We start from the raw sequence: 17,819 nt of genomic DNA on the forward strand, positions 1-17,819 counted from the left end.
AAATAGAATGTAAAAACTTGTTTTCTAGATTTAAAACCCTAAGGCTGTGTTTGCTATCTGTAGCTATGAACTCTGCTTGAAATGCCCTGCAAAGTCAGCAGATGTCATTCAGAAAAGCCCAACATCCACCCTCGCCCAGATTAATTTGTATTTTGGACCAAACCTGGGGCTGTCCTGTCGACTCATAGCAACTCGATGGGGCAGAAACTGTCCCATAAGGCTTCCAGGATGTCGTCTTTATGGAAGCAGACCATCCATTCCTGTGTGTCCCCACCCCTCTCCATGCCTGCCCCGCCCCCCACCACCAATGGAGTGGGATGGTAGGTTCAAATTGCATCTTTCTATTAGCAGCAAGGTGTTGAGCCACCGTGCCACCAGGGCTCCATACTCATTACTGACAATTGTGCTGGGCAAATGGCAAAGGCCAGCAGGGCTGAGTGGCTGTCCCTGCTGTGAGCTAACCAATTGGGTGCCCTTTGGAGAGGCCCTCAGCTCCAGCTGATGCAGATGACTTAGCTTCCCAGATTCAAGTCTCAATACCACTTTATGGGCAGTGTCCAATTCTCTCAATCCCCATGGCCGGTCCACAGCCATCTAAGAATCCTATTCCCGACCAGGTGTGAGAGGCACCGTTCTGGTCTGATATCTCAGCAACAGGGAGACTCTCTGGCTTGTTGTCAACCGTGGATATCCCAATATGGTTCCACACGCTGTAAAGCTTTGAAGTCTGAGTAAAATTTCACATGTCCACAGGTACAAGTGTCCTTTGTAAGCATGTCCCAGTTTCGACATTAGGAATCCTCCTTTCTGGGAGCCAAAGACTTTAACCTGACTGTGACCTTTTATGACCCTCCAGCTAGAGCCCTTGCCTGCTATCAAAGCCGACTCCTCGGGCATAATTATCTAAAAATGACTCTCTCTGAGCTAAATTCTTCTAGCAGGAGACTGGTTCTTTCAAGTTGGCAGGAGAAAAGAATGAAGCGCAGCTCTCTAAAGCTGAAGCAGAGCTAGCCCCAAAGACAGTGAGTTCTTGCCTTCCTCTGGAGTTGTGCACATATCACAGCACAAGGAATCTGCGAGCAGCTGGTCAGTGTGGCAGATGACCCTTCCAACTCCCCCCAAGATCGGCTTCCTGTGAGTCGGTCGGTCGGGAGAGCTGGCTCCCTCCTTCACACACAGGAATGTCAATTGGCCTACTTCCCTGAAAAAAGCCTGGCAATGTCAACTCCACTGTAATGCTAGCTTTAAAAATGCAAATTTGTCCCAACAAGATTGATATATCAGAGAAAAGCTCGAGTAGAAGGAGAACTTGCTGTGGCTAATGTGTAGATGTGATCTGCGTTTGTGTCACAGCTTAAATTTGGAGGACCCCATTTGCAGAAGGCTATGGATGGATGAAGGTGAAAGCCCAAAATCCATCTGCAGAGTCCCCACATAGACCAAGCCCCTACTGGGTTCCTTCTGATCATTCACCAAGGAAGGAGCCACCTTAGACTGCCAACCACAAAGTCTGCAGCTTGGAATTCCACAGCAGCTCTTAAAAACAGTCTGAAAATTCTTCAAAACGCCAGACACAATTATTGCATGGGTGATGTTGGGTGCTGGCAAGTCCGTTCCAATCCATAGTGACCCTTGTGATTGAAGTCTTAATTCCTGTTCTGTATTTTAACTCTCTGGTAGAAAGATGAAGCTTCCTGCTCTTGTAACGAGTTACAGTATCATCGCTTCTCCGCCTTTTGACTAAGTTCAAGTGTGGAGTTACAGTATCAGAAACCCAAAGGGGCAGTTCTACCCAGTCCTATAGGGTCACTATGAATCTGTAGCAGAGTTTAATTTGGGGTATTAACCAAGGATGTAGATCATCTTGCTCCCGGTCAAAGTACATCAGAGAGTTACCCCCATCTCTATCCAGCCCAGTCCAGGAGAGGCAGTCTCTCTTAATGGCTTGCCCAGAGGTGTCTGCTAGAGAACACTACTAGGAACAGTACAGGGGAATCGTGTGGTCATGAGTCATGCACTGGGCAGAAGGCCCTGTACTATCTTGTAAACTTCTAACATAATGCACATGTCCCAGTCCTGGTCTTGTTCTTGTTTCTGTGGTCCCATTTGTAACCTGATGCATGGCTCTGCCACCAATCATGAATTGGGAGTGGTTCCCTTTGTTCCAAGCCTTATTTAGTTAGTGTGAATCCTCAGACCTCCTATTAATGGCCTCCCGAACCTGGGTGATGTGTCCAGATGATGTGTCTGTGTCTTTGTGTTCTCTTTGTCCCTTTTCCTTTTGTTGTTGTTGTCGTTTGGTGCCATTGAGTCGGTTCTAGCCCATAGCAACCCTGTGCACAATAGAATGAAACCCTGCCCGGCCCTGTGCCATCCGCACAACTCTCCTTCCTCCGTTGGAGTCCACTGTGGTCAATCCAGCTCAGTGAGGACCTTCCTCTTCTTCACTTCTCAACTTCACCAAGCATGATTGTCCTTCAGGGGCTTTGTCCCTTATAACACTTAATGATTCTTCTCCTTAACCTCTATTTGAGATTGGGATATCTTTTGAAACCTAAAACGCTGTTAAACACTAAGAGAAGGCAGAAAACTGCCCCAGCTGAGTCACGCTACTGAGGCACACATGGAACACGCACTTCTCAGTTCACCACGGGTCAGAGGCACACCCACCCACGCCCGGTGCTACGGCTTTGCCCCACTGCACAATCATGCCCACCTCCAAAAGCAAACATCAAGGTTTTTTCAGAGCACAGTGCCATATTTTATTTTAGCAGTTATATATTTCTTTGTTATTTAATGTGCTGGCCAGTGACCTGCTCGGTCTGCCAGCTGGAACCCACGAGCCGCTCCTCGGGAGAATGGCAGGGCTTTCTACTCCCGTAAAGAGTCAGTCTTGGAAACTCACAGGGGAAGTTCTACCCTGTCCTATGAGATCGCTATGAGTTGGCATCGACTCCATGCCAGTGAGTCTTGGTTTTTTTCAGCAACACCATTTGACTACCATATATACTTGTGTATAAGCTGAGTTTTTCAGCACAAAAAGTGTGCTGAAAAACTGGGGTTTGGCTTATACACGGGTCAGTGGTACCCCAACGAGGTATAACATCTTGCTGGGGCCCCCCCACCACCCCCTGCTGAGGTAATGGGATGAGCCGTGGGTGATTGCCATTTCTCGGCTGTTCAATCAAAGCCCCACTGACACTGCAGGGCTTTGAATGTTTGTTTACTCACATCTAACCAATCAGAGCCGTCTTTGATGTGCATCATTGAATAAGCCTTTTAAAGACCATGTGCGAAGGATGTGGCATGAATGGATGTCATCTAGTCAAGCCCGACTAACAAAAGGAGGAAATCTCATGAAGCCTGACATAGAGTTAATAGCAAAGTGGGTTCGAGATGCATAGGAAGACATTCCAGAAGACATGGTGTGACGTGCCTTCCAGAAATGTAGTATTAGTAATGCTGTGAATGGCAGTGAAGACTGCGCTTTGTATGAAAATGACAGCAGTGATGGTGATGACGGCGATCTCAGTGAGGACAGCGTCTATGATGACCTCATACCAGCTGAAGCTCTGCATTGGGATACGGATGATGATGAGGAATCCAGTTTTGAAGGATTTTAACTCTTTCCATTTTAGCTTGGTTGCTGATTGAGCTCAGGGAATAGTACTCTTAAGGTATCATTGTTGATACCTTATTGTTTTTGTTGAACCTATTTTCCACTTACTGTGCTGGTTTACTAATGTTAAATGACTTGTCCTTTTATTTATGTTTTTAATTTAAAATAAATATTTAAATACATTACCCCACTGATGTCTCAATTTTTAGTAATTTTATTTTCATTTGTTTTGATTATTAAAACTCACCAATAGCTTCTGCATTTTCCACCCTAGGCTTATACTCGAGTCAATCAGTTTTTCTGGCTTCCCAGGTAATAATTAGGTACCTCGGCTTATACTCGGGTCGGCTTATATTCGAGTATCTACGGTAGGCCCCTTTCTTTTGAGGGGGAAAAAAATTGCGTGTGTGAGCTAGGTGAATATTTACAGAGCAAATTAAGTTCCCATTCAACAATTCATATATATTTGTTTCATTTCATTGATTAAAAGATCTACAATTTTACTTTTTTACTGACTTCCCTTATTGTATATTGTCATCTCCTTCATCCTGGTTTATCTGTGACTATCCTCTACCCAGTAATTTACTGTCCCTTACTATCCCTTGCACTCCCAACCCCAACCCCATCCCCCTACACACACTGGAGCCCTGGCGGCATAGGGCAGCTAACTGCAAGGTCAGGAACTTCCAACCGCTCTGAGGGAAAAGAGATGAAGCTTTCCATTTCCATTAAAAGTTAGTTTTTGAAACCACAGGAGATGTTCTACCCAGTCCTAGAGGGTTACTATATGTCAGAATCGACTAAAGGGCAGGGAAGTTTGGTTTCTTAATTCTCCTCCTATCTCTAGTAACCATCAAAGAATGCTTCTTTCTGTGTGAAACAGGTTCATTTCTTCGAATGTTGTCACCAGCAAAGTTTTCCAGAGCTATGCCATAAATACATTTACCCCATGAGGTCAGTCAGGGATGCATATGTCATGTAAGGGTTGTATTTCCAGAGATCTTCAGTAAAAGGCACTGTCATTGAGAAAACCAAACTCACTGCCATTGAGTCAATTCTGACTGGTAGCGGGCCCTATGGGACTGAGTCGAATTAACTACCTCTGTGGGTTTCCCAGACTGTAAATCTTTATGGGAGCAGAGAGCCCCTCTTTCTTCTCCAGGGGGCTTGATGGTTTTGAACTTCAGACCTTGTGATTTGATTAGCAGCCCAAAACATAATCCACCATACTACCAAGGCTCCTCAGTATAAGGGAAGGTACAAAGGAATTTCTTATTGTACACAGAAACCTAGGAAAATTTTAACATCTGAAAAACCTAAAGAATAGTGAGCTCCCTATAATTGGAAAGATCCAAACAGACCTGATAGGCATTTAGCAGCAACATTAAAAAGGGGCAGCCAAGCATCAGACAGAGAATAAAAAGGGATGGCTTTTAAGGTGTCTTACAAGCCAATTTCTCTTGATTCCATGATCTGCCTCAAATATTGCTAAGCAAGAAAACAAAACCTGGATCTCAGGTCAGAGGTTCAAACCCACTAGATACTGCTCAGGATAAGGCAAATTGCTCCCAGAAAGACTTATAGTCTCAGAAAACCTATACAGGATCACTGAGTCAGAATCGGGGAGACCTGGTAGTGGGTTATGTGTTGGGCTACTATCCACCAACGTCAGCAATTTGAAACCAACAGCCTCTACACAAGAGAAAGATGAGGCTTTCTTCTCTTGTCAAGAGTTAGCCTCAGAAACCCACAGGGGCAGTTCTACCTTATCCTGCAGGGTCCTTATGAGTTGGAATTGACTGGATAGTCTTGAGAGATGGGTCAGAATCAGTTCAATGGGTTTGGGGTTGGTTTTGTTCTTAACATTTCTTTTGAGAAAGCTGAGAAATACAATGCACCCTTTTCTTGGGGCAGTGGTGAGACTGCTCACAGCATGCACCACTGTGTAACAGAGGGCTGCCATTCGGGGGACCTGCTCTCCACAAGCTCCCTTGGGGAGGCTCGTGTACTGGCAGGAGCAGTACCCTTTAGGGGCCCATCAGCTTCTTCCACTTTTCCCAGGGGAAAGGGTACAAAGCTGGATGCACAAGCCATCAACCAGCTGGTAAAGTTCTGCCCCCCACTCCCAGGAGAACTCTTAGCCCAGAGCTAGAAACCAAGACATTGATTCACAGGTTGCTCCCAAGCACAAAAAGTGGGCCTGGTATTGTCTTTCCATTTTTATTATTTCAGGTGGTCAATGAATACCAACAATTGGCATATTGCTTTATGGGGTGGGAGGGGGGGATGATCTTGTTCTGTTGTTGTTTTTCTTGTTCCTTTTTTTTTCAACCAATGAAATACATCAATAATGTCCTAAGGTTCTTAAGGTACATGTTATCAAAGCCTAAGAAAAATTCCTACTGATAATGAATCCTATTACAGAGAACAGTTCCATTACTATGGCTACGCAAAGCTGCCATTGTTTCTGAGCCCTCCAGGAGAGAAAGTCAGCATTCCAGGCCGGCATGAAAGACGCTGACTCCACCCGACTGGGACACACACACATCTCACTGAGGAGCTGAGAATTAAGAGACTAAATCCTCCATTTTATCCCTGAGATAGCTCACAGAACAGAAACTAAAGAAGACTCCATGGGCTTTGTTTCAAAATGCAGTTGGCCAGTTTATTAAAAAAAAAAAAAAAAAAGGTTCCCAGCAGGAGTCCAACGGTCTGATGTTCTAGCTCCCCTTAGTTATCTTTGCATAAATAAAATCTGTAGATCAGAGGTTGTGCGCATGTGTTCTTCCTAGTTTTGTTTTGGCTAGACAGTTTTCGTGAGGAAGGAAAAAAAATGCTGTCTAATCACTACATACTGTAGCCTTACTGGAAACCGACAGATCACAATTCATTCTGTGATCAAACCCACTCTAAATTTCCCCCACAACAGCTGTTTTCCTTAAACATGAGCTCTCACAAGGCAAACTACAGAAGAAAAGCCAAAAGTAAAATCTTGTTTCCTTTAAAATCCAAGCAGATGTTTTAAATAATCAAACCAATACACTGTTTGAATTCCCTACATACACACTGCACTTGACTCCCAGATGATGCTCTAAAATTGCTAATACCACTGAGATACAAGCTAGAAGACAGGAGGGCGTACCACCTGGAAATCTGGTTTCAAATATATTAACCCGTTTTACTAAGACTGTAATGGTTCACATCTGACTTCTTGAAAAAACCCACTATTTGGAGACAGTCACCAAATAATCGAATAGATTCCACCTCACGTGACCTTACAGGAGGCTTTTCGGATTGCCCCCATAGGGTTTCCAATACTGTAAATCTTCATGGAAGCAGACTGCCACATCTCGCTCACAGAGCAGCTAATGAGTTCAAACCTGTCTGCAGGTAAGTGCCACCACCGTTCCTTTTCTATCAATTTGGCTTGCACCATTCAAAATGAACCTGACATTCAACTTTTCACAGAAGTGTGTATTGAAAGTCCACAAATAAAGCTGCTCGACTCTGGGTGCTGAGAGAATGGAGGATATCTTTGCTTATACTTGTCACTGAGCTGATTCCAACACATTGCAGTAACCACAGAGGCAGCCATAGCTGACCTCCTCTGGCTTCCCTATTGCCACTAGCCAGGAGTCAGGAAGCCTCCATGTTCCATCTTTCTTGACCTGTTCTGACAACAGCCATTCCTCCCAATCACTCTCCATCTGTGATGGTTCCTCATTTCAATGGCCACACAGAACTCGCAGACAATACTCTTGCAACACAAGATTGCATGGGTTTTGTTAGGGAAGCTAACAAAAAGCTTAGCAGTTACAAGTTGGGCTGCAATCTGCAAGGTCAGCAGTTCAAAACCACCAGTTGCTCCTTCGGAGAAAGACTGGGCTTTCTACTCCTTTAAACAGTTTGAGACTTGGGAACTCACAGGGGCAGTTTGTTCACTGTCCTACAGGATCACTATGAGTTGGCATCAACTCTACGGCAGTGAGTTTGGTTTGGTTTGGTTTGGGTTAGGGAAGTTAACAGGTTATACGTCAGCATCAGCAAACAGTAAGGTTACTTTTTCCAGCCAGCAGCCAAGTCGCCCTCCGGTTGTCAGCCTCTCAGTCTTGTGGTAGCCAAATCTCCCTCCCTCGGTCCTTAGCTTCTTGGTCACAGGTAGCCAAGTCTCTCTTTGGCTCTTAGTGTCTCAGCTATATGGTCCCTAGACCTTTGGATCCATGGACCAGGCAGCCAGCGCACTGGTCACTCGGTCCATAGGGAAGGTCCCCTAGTCTTAGCACTGCCCCTCTGAGTCTCTGTGCCACAGTCAGGATGCATCTGGTCTCGGCAGCCTGAACCCCTCGGACAGAGATCCTACACATGCTCTTCTTCCGGGGCCCCGCGGTTTCTCCCTCTGCTGCTCCAAAGATGGCTCATCCTCACAGGGAGCGGGGAACGGACCAATGCCCTCTTAGGGTTACACACACCTTATTTGCATAGTCCCAACCAATCTTTTAGTGGGAGTGACAGGGACTTGAGTAGAGGGTCATATTAAGAAATGTCAGTCGCACGCAGTGACTCCAAGGGTAAGGTGACCAGACGTCCCGCTTTTGGCAGGACAGTCCTGATTTTTAACAATTTTTCCTGCGTCCCGTGGTGTTTTAAGAAAGTCCTGATTTTTGGAAAGAATGCACGACAAGCTAGGGTATACGGTTTTCAGCTGCCATGTGGCTATTTCGCCAGGATATGAGTTTTATCAATGGTGTCCGCTGGTGCCCCGCTTTGCCGATGTTAAAATCTGGTCACCTTACAAGGGTGTGGAACAGAACCGCTGCATCAAGCCCCCAAGGCTGTGCCCTGTCTGAAGCAGAGCAGGCCTCACTCCTGAGGCACCTCTGAGTGGATCTGAACAACCCACTTAGGTTAGCAGCCAAGGCTTCTCCATCTGCACTACCCTGGAACTCCACCTATCGATCATCAGGCAGGTATAACCACCTTTCATAATTAGGCAAGCATTTGTTGTTGCGATTAATTGCCATTGAGCCCACTCGGACTCACAGTGACCCCGTGATGCAGGGCACAGCTGCTCTTCAGGCTTTTCAAGCGGCGACCTTTCCAAAGCAGACTGCCAGGCCTTACTACCCAGGCACTTGCAGGTGGGTTTGAACTGCGAACTTTACATGAATGCTCCAGCACTTACCTCCCATGGACAACCTAGGCAAGTAATAGCACAGTCCACAATACTGGAAACCATTAAGATGTAAAAGGGAATTGGCTGCCCTCTGGCTAGTCCTGCAGGCCTATCAGCTTCTGAGGACTTTTTTTAAAACATCAAACATCACAGGGGAACTGGCCGTGTCTTGCTGCTCTGGAATAAAGCTGCTAGCTGCCGGTCAAGTTGGCCCCAAATCAGGGCGACCTCAGACACAGCAGAAATCAATGCTGCCAAGCCTCGGCCAGCCATGGATCAGGCCACTGTGATGCATAGTTTTCAATGGCTGATTTTAGGAAGCAGATATCCATGCCTTCCTTCCTAGTCTTAAGGTCACCATGGCAACCGGCTGAAATACAAGTAGACAATGCCATAATTGAGGAACCCGGGTGGTGTAGTGGTTAAGCAATGGGCTGAGAGCTGCAAGGTGAACACTTGGAAGCCACCAGCTGCTCCACAGGAGAAAGCCTTGCCACTCCTGTGAAAGAGTTAATCTTGTAAACCCACCCACAGGGGCAATTCGACCCGGTCACTAGGAGTTGAAATCTACTCGCTGGCAGTGAGTGAGTTACTTAGCTACTAATCACCCATCTCTGAGGCTCTGACAGGTGATCTTCTAAAAGAAAACTGAACAGTAATCGATCGGCAATGCCATGACAGCACAGCTATGCCAGCTCTACAGGCCATGGTTCACAAAAGCTGGAGGCATCACACTCCCACAGGGCTCCCTCCCTGGGCCATCCCACTCAGAAATGCCGCTGCCCAGAGCAGCTGCCCAGCAGTCCAAGAAAACAAATGTGAGGGAGACATTTCTCCATGCCAACTCACCACAAACACCAGCCTTTACCTCACTCTCCCTTCTTTAAAATGCCAGTGACAGAGGTTCTTTATCTTTCCAACAACTTGAATGTGGTTACACTACCTCTCCTGCACCCTCTGGGTTTTGTTTATCTGTAATTAAAACCCAAACAAGAACTTGAAAGAGGAGTTAGGAGATTAAAAAAATAACTCTAATGCTGGGATACTTTTCCCTGTGGTCAGCAGTATACTATTAGTAACTAAAATAGAGGATTCCTGCATTAAAATGAACTCAGCAGCTTTCAAATGATTATAAGGATTGAACCCTCTAATAAGAAGCTTCTGTTGATAAACTTAGAAGCTGTAGATAGTTACATAATAAATATTTGAAGGTCAAGCTATGACTTTACAAAAAGCCTCCAAAAGAAGAATCTGTGGCCCTATTAATATGTAGGCGGAGGTTTCCAGAATGGAACTGATGAAAGGCCGGCTGCTGGTGCTGCTTATAGATAGCCAGACCTCAAGGGATCTGCCTTCTTGGCTCCAAAGTTTAGGACCATGGTTTTGTGGGGCCTATCATTATTAGCCTGATACTGTTCTTAGTGTTTCTGTTCTACCTTTTAATTGGTCGCCTGAGGCCCGAGAAGCTTGTGAGTGGCCATCCAATGTACATTTGTCGGCAGCAGCAGAAAAATAGGCGAGGCAGGCCCATGGTCTAGACTCCACGTCTGAGAGCCTTCCCTAACAATTGCCTACATTGCCACGAGATGGTGCCCAGCCACCAGAACTTTACTGATCGAAGATTCTATAGCAAAAACCTGATGAAAATGGGAAAACTAAGGAACAATTTTTCTAATTCTCCTATAAGTCAGATTTCTGGATTCCTAAAGACTGAGGTGAACCATCTATCTATCACCTCAAGATAATCTTTGGATTTCAAGTCTTGAGAAAATTGGTGTCCTGAGTCACCTTTAAATTAAACCATTGCACTCTCTTGAGTTGATTCTGACTTCACAACAACCCTCTCCGACAAGGTAGAACAGCCCAACAAGGTAGAACAGCCCGATAAGGTTTCGTAAACTAGAATCTGTCTTGTCTCCCTCAGAACTGCAGGTGGGTTCCAATGGCCAACCTGTCCATTCGAGGGACCTTTAGGTGAGCATCCATCCACCCATCCATCAGCACCAATCCATCAGCACTGAGCACTGTGCTCTTTTAAGGAATGATCAAAGTGCAGTTTTGACAACTGGAAACCTCAAAGGTCAGACTAGAATCTATGTTTTAGAACAAACCCCATGTTTTAGGACAAATGAGTAATTATTCTCTAAGATCATGCTGCGTGGACACCTGCAAGCCTGCACACTGTTCCACTAGTTGCAAACTGGAGTATAAAGAGCTGTAAAAGAGAAAGATCTTCTTTGGAATATTTCTTATTCTCTAAGGCTCAAATGCTGCCCCAATTTGCATACCATCTATCATCAAACTTTAATTTATATTATTGGCTCCAAAATATGATTTTTACTCAACATTAGAAATCATCATATTCCAAAGCTAGAGGATGGCTACCTATATCTAAATTTAACCTCAAATATTTCAGTGATTGCCAAGTAATGGATAACCCAAAACAAACACAAAAACAACTCACTGCTTTTGAGTACAGATATCTGGACTCATTGTGACCCATGGCAGCCATCCCCATCTTTCTCCCTCAGTGCAGCCAGGAGGTGTGAACCACCGACCTTGACGTTAGCAGGCCAAGTTTTAAACCACTGTGTCACCAAAACAAAACAGAGCCCACTGCCATTTTGATTCATACTGAGCCTCTCTATAGCTCCCAAGGCTGTAACCTTTATGGGAACAGTAAGCCTCATCTTTCTCTGGTGAAGCAGCTGGTGAGTTTGAACTGCCAACCTTGTGAACAGCCCAACACTTACCTGACACCACCACCTGGGTTCCTTAAATTAATGGTTGGTACATTTTTAAGACTTGCTCAGTTACCCATAATTCAGAGAAAAGACTGGGATCAAATATAGGACCTATAACATAAGCTTAATTTTGCAAAGTTATATGAATGAATGGAGCATGAAACATTAAAATATGGAACTCTCTAATAGTAATGATGACTATATAACCCCGCTCAAGGACAGTGAATAACAGAACTGTAGGTGAATGGATATACTAGATAGAGTGATATATATATATATATATATACATACATACATATATATAGAATAATATATAATAACAACAAGGGTTCCTGCGGGGAAGGGTGGAGAAGGGAGGGGATAAAGGGGAGTGGATATCAAAGAGTTCAAGAAGCAAGAAAATAAATCTTTTTAAAAAGCAAGACAATGTTTTGAGTACTAGCAATTGTACAATTACACTTGCTCTACTTGACTCATGGAATGTTACAACATCTGTAAGAGCTCCCAGTAAAACTATAGATAGCACTGTCTGGGTGATGACAGGTGTTCTCCCATCCTCCCTGCATGTTTCACTGATATCCAACATTGTTCAAACGCAACACAATCATGGAAGGAATGAATCCCTGTGTTTGGACTCCTTCCAGGGCTGGAAGCGACACGTTCGACACTGAGGAGCTAACCTTCCCAGTGACTATAAACTAAGGCTGCATGGAGAGTTTTGTAATCACAAACACTGGGGGGTTGGGGCAGGTGTTAAGCTAGATCTTGGACTATGCTCGGCCTTGAGGAGAAGACATGTCCTTGGAAACAAATCCAATGAGTCAAAGGGTCAGTTGGTGGTGTGTGGACAATTAAATTCTGAGGAAACACTCAAAATAAGGGAAAGACCATGACTGAGAAAAAAAATCTATCTTCAAAAACAAAACAAAGAAACTCGCCAATTCACTGCCATCAAGTCAAGTCAACTCCAAGAAACCTACCAGACAGATTAGCACAGCATCAGAGGGTCTCTGAGAATGGTAAGCTTTTCCACAGCAAACCACTTCACCTTATTCTGAAGAGTGGCTGTGGGTCTGAACCACCGATCTTTCTGTTAGCAGCCCAATCCTTAACCCACAGCACCACCAAGGCTCCTTAAAAGTATGTGAAACAAACTCTGCCATTGAGTCAATGCTGACTCATAACAACCCTCTACGACAGGGTAGAACTGCCCTGTGGGCTTCCCAGATTGTTTGCAGGAGAAGAAAGTCTATCTTTTTCACGGGGAGCTGCTGGGGTCTCGAACTGCTGACCTTGTGGATCACACTGCCCAACATGGAACCACTAAGCCACCAGGGCTGCCCTTAAAAGTATAGGTTTATGTTTTATAGAGGAGGAGGAGGCCGGGCATTTCAGGGGAATCATTACTATTATGTGCTCTGTAATTACTTTTGAAAGAAGCCCCCAGGGCCGGTCTGTGTGGGTGTTTCCAGCGGCAATCTAGGTGGTCAAGTTATCCCTGGAGGAAGACTCATTCCAGCAGCATTCAATCAGAGGCCACACTCTAAAGGAGTTCCTTACATGGGCTTTAATTACCTCTAACTCAGATCAAGACCAGAGATTTTGCTAACTAGCATAATAAAAGAGACTAAGGTAGTCCCATGGCACTCAGTCTTCGTTAATTACCATAATAGACTTCAGAAAAGGCTTTCATTGGGGAAATGTAAAGAGGCAGGAAATAACCTAAACCTGTTCCCATATTTACAGACTCTAAGCCCTAAGGGGTAACCCTACTCTCTTTAGAGACCTATGAGGTCGCTGAATCTGCGTAGCCTTGGAGGCCTAAGTTTGGTTTGCTGCACATCCCTGCCCTGGCTTAAGAGCAAATGCATCTTCAGTTTGGGATGACATCATGGCTTGGATCCATTCCCATGGTACTCCTGCTGTTGATTCTTGAGTCCAACGACAATATTAACCAAATTCTTCCGACTAGAATGCTGTTGCACCTGCCTCAGGTAAACTTCTCATGAAAGGCGTGTCTTGGAGCACAGGAAAGGCAAAGAACTGAGAGTTCTGGAAGCCTCTGAATAGCAATGACTATTCTGTGCCTGTCTGCCAAGATAAGTATATGGGGCAGAATGAGATCTAAATTTATTTTTTTATAAACCCACCAGGTGATGAGGAAGAAGCTGAACCTCACCTACTCTTAACCACTGGTAGCCAATGTCTCACAAAAGCAGCCTAATAACTGTGCACTCGAAACTGCCTTTCTGCCACTGGCAACAGTTACTAGATATTATCTAATGGCCCCATTCATTGTCCAACCCCCGCCCCCGGTTCCACCAGCATGTGATCTTGGCCAAGTTAATTCATATCGCTGTACTCCAGTTGCCTCACTGTAAAATAACGCCAAGTAGAGCCTCACTGTAAAATAACGCCAAGTAGAGCCTCGCCCATCTCATAAGGCTGTTGGAAAAAATGGATAAAAATAATGTATATAAATGCACCTAAAAACCAAACCCACTGCTGTGGAGTTGATCCCAACTCGTAGAGACCCTACAGGGCAGGGTAGAACTGTCCCCACAGTGTTTCCAAGGCTGTCACCTGTGCAGAAACAGACTGTTGCATCTTTCTCCCACACGGCAGCAGAAGGCTTCGAATCATCTCTGATTAGCAGGCAAAAGATTAAGCACTGTGTTGCCAGGGATCCTGCTTGGCAAACCAACCCACTGTCAGCCAATTCCAACTCACAGCAAACCCTATAAAGGGTTTCTTAGACTGTAAATCTTTACAGAAGCAGACAGTCTCATCTTTCCCTCAAGGAGAGGTTTGTGGGTTTGAACCAGTTGACCTTGTGGTTAGAATCCCAGTACTAACCCACACAGGGTTTCTTGGTATTCGTTAAATGAACAGCTCTTGATTGCTCTGACTTCACTTGTCTTGGGTGCAGCGCAAGTTTGTTCAACATCCAAGGTCATCTCCTGCATATAAATCTAATCAGAGCTCTCCCTGCACAACATTTCTCCAACAGCCTCTCACTGCAAACAATAACATGCAAAGTCCAACCGTGGCTGGCATCTGGCTCTGCGTCTCTCTGATCTCATCCTCTGACACTCTACCTACCCAGCTCCCCTTTATGTTCTTTGCACACCCCAAGTCTGGAAGACTCCTTACTTAGAAGCTGGCATGGGGGCCTGCTACTCTGATCAGTCTCAATGCCAGAGCATCTTAGACAAATTTTCCCACCAACTCCACTCCAGGTGGCTCCACTACAATTCCCTGTAAAACTCGGAGTATTTACTGCTTCATTGTTTCATTATTTACAAGCTGATGGACGCCAGCCTCCTCCTACCCCAACTAAACAGTTTTTGATGGCAGAGACTGTTTAAAAAAAAAAATCAGTAGAATGAGATAGCTTCAGATGGTACCTTGGGGTGGGTTTTTTTGTTTGATGTTGTGTTTTGAATATTCAACCTGATTCACAGTCCCACAATATGAAATCATATTGTGATCACCACCTTTCTGTGGAAGAGGCCCATCTAAGTGACAGATGCCCAAGCAGCCCCAAATGCAGAAGTTAACTTTTCCTTTGATGAATGGCCAGACCCTTGGTTCTTTCCAAAGTCCTATAAGGGGGATTTTCAGAAATAAGTCATTAAATCCTGCCAACATATGAACTACATCAATATTTATTTTACAAGACTCTTTTGAGTACTTGTAACAATCATCAGAATCCAAAATAATGCCTGTGGGGCGGGGGAGGGGGGGCGCTTGTGGCCATACAAAGTCTCAAAGACCTTTCAAAGGGCCAGGAGGACAGCTCCTAATGATCTGTCATGTAATTACCAAATAATAAAGTTTGGGATCTAGTTGGGGATAAAGCATTTCTAAGCAACTAAGATAAAATATCTGCAAAGCTTTCTTGAGATTCTGAACATTCAAAAATTCCACCTTGGAATTTCGAATGTTTCACGTTGTTGGCAAAGCAGAAGAAAAGTGAGCTGTCTACATCTATAAAGTGTTACAATATCCAATCCCCCCAACCCACCCCGCCAAGTTCTACCCTGAACTAACTGGTCACTTTGAGTGGGAATCAACTGGCTGGTAGTGAGGGTTTAGATATACATATTATAAGTTATTTATATATATATTTACCTTGGTAAAATAGTAGTAATCCACTTTGTCCTTACTCAACACAAGGCAAATTATTTCACCTCAAAAGCCCCAATTCCTAATCACTGAAAAGGTTGGCTTGAAAGATTGCCAAAACAGCATTACACTTCAGAAACCAAGGGCTAATTCCAAACGGCCGCTAGAGAAAGAGGCTGGTTTAACGACCAGCACATAATTCCTCACCTTAAAACTCCTGCACCACTTACGGATGGTCGCGACCACCTGCAGGAAGACTGGATTTATTAGGACGCTAGAGCATCCCTCTACCTGGATCCCCAGAAGCTAGATTCATTTGTGAAAGCTCACTACAAATACGCTATTGAAACGCTGATAATCAATATGGATGGAATGGGGGGCCCTCGACAACCAAAAGGCTTTTTAAAACAACAACAACACAAAAAAAAAAACTATTTCGTGGCGTCAGTCAATGCAGGAAGGAGTGCGAAGAGCCAAGATCTACATGCCACCACACTTGGGCATACATGTTCTAAGATATGGTCAGTTTAACCAGGGAGAGTCACCGAACAGGTTGGGGCAAGTCAGTAGAGAAAGGGCCGGGAGCGCCAGTCTTCCCCGGGCCCAGACCCGCTCCGGGAGCGACGGGATCAGACTTCCCGTGGGTCCCGGGCCAATGCTGCAGCCACGAGACGTCAAACTCCACCAGTGTGGGTGGGCTGTTTGACGTGACTTTTGTTCCGGACATGGAAAAGATGATCCCCGAGCCCAGGTCTTGCCCGGGGATCATCGGGCAGGGCAGGGCAGAGCCGGGTCGGCCACGGAGCTCAGTGCCACTGCCGGGTGCCCTGAGCGGGACCGGGCACAGGGACACAGCCCGGGAGCGATCGGGATCCCCCGGCCCGCCCCACGCGGAGTCCCCGAGGCGGGGCGGGAGGACCTGGGGTTGCCTCCCCGGCTTCCCCCGACACAGGGTTTCCCCGACGGCCGCGCGAGCGCCAGGTTCGGGCCCGAGACGCTCACCCGGGGCGGCACAGGGCACCCACCGTCGGTGTCCGCCACCAGAGCCACCACCACCCCCCCCCTGCGCGGCGTCTGGCCCCGCTCACCTGGCCCGCACAGCACTGCGCAGACATCTCCGGGGGCCGACGACCACAGCCGCGCTCGCAGCTCCGGCGAACCTCCGCCCACAGCTCCCTCCCGCGGCAGCACGCCACTCAGAACTGGCAGCCGCCTCCAGCGCGGAGCTCCAGCTGAGCGCCGAGGCACGGCGGCCTGGGCAAAAACAAGCGCCGCCAAGCCCCGCCCCGCCCGCCGCCGCCGCTCGCCCCGCCCCGCCCCGCCTCCTGCGCCCGCCCCCGCGAGCCGCGCCCGCCCCTTCCCGGGGAGCCCCACCGCGCGGAAGGCTGGCCCGGGGCTCGTACTTCCGCTATCGTCACACGGTGGCGCTGCAGCCTCCTCCTCCTCCTCCCTTTGGAGCAACGTCTCCGAAGTCCTCGCACGGAAGAGCAGGTGGCAGTTCCCTGTCCGTGCGCCTGGCAGAGCCCACCAGTTTCCTGAAAAGGGAAGACGGGAAATGTACATGTATGTGAACTTGTGGGGACTCACGTCTCACTTTATGGGGAAACAGACTCGTCTCTCGCCCACGAGGGCTCTACACGCCGGCCAGAGAGCTGGTTGCTTACTCCACGTTAGGAGCCCTTACGGAACGTTTCCCGAGTATCTTGCCCTGAACCGGTGCAGTGCAGTCTCCAGCGACCCTTGAGGAGCGCCACAAGGAATATTCTCGGGCTGCTAGTCTAGAAAGCCCTTTATCTCCCTCATCTAGCAGAAAAGCTCACTGAGCTCCCCTGTATATGGATCCGTTTTCCAGCCTCTCTTCCCTCGCCCTCCAGGGAATCAGCTTCCAGCTGGCCTTGGACCTCTCTACAAAGAGTAATTGCATATTCATTGTAAAAGGCAGGGAGCCCGGCCCCCCACGCCCACCCTCCTTTTTCTCCTTACCCAGATCAGTTCTCACAAGAGTAAAGGACATTTTACGAGTTTGAATTTTGCACAGCGCCTTTACTCTGGTTAAGAAACGCAAAGGGAGCCCGAAAAACTAAGTAAGTGGCTCAAAGCCTCACAGCTAAGGACCAAACAAAACCCGGGGCATCCTCGTTTCTGACGCCCACTT

General features: G+C 46.6%; 1 protein-coding gene across 2 annotated transcripts in view; it reads right to left on the reverse strand.

Moving 5' to 3' along the window:
- Positions 1-16,900, reverse strand: part of SERINC5 (serine incorporator 5) — a 99,588-nt gene extending 82,688 nt beyond the window's left edge. Inside the window, exon 1 of one of the 2 annotated variants that reach the window (XM_075541218.1) lies at positions 16,753-16,900. In XM_075541218.1, the coding sequence (XP_075397333.1) occupies positions 16,753-16,779 (27 nt within the window). In that variant the 5' untranslated portion in view covers positions 16,780-16,900. The remainder of the gene's footprint in view (positions 1-16,752) is intronic. The other variant, XM_075541219.1, reaches the window with a different exon arrangement.
- Between the last annotated feature and the right edge of the window lie 919 nt (positions 16,901-17,819).

The sequence above is a fragment of the Tenrec ecaudatus genome, chromosome 2, assembly GCF_050624435.1.
Source record: "Tenrec ecaudatus isolate mTenEca1 chromosome 2, mTenEca1.hap1, whole genome shotgun sequence".
Lineage (NCBI taxonomy): Eukaryota > Metazoa > Chordata > Mammalia > Afrosoricida > Tenrecidae > Tenrec > Tenrec ecaudatus.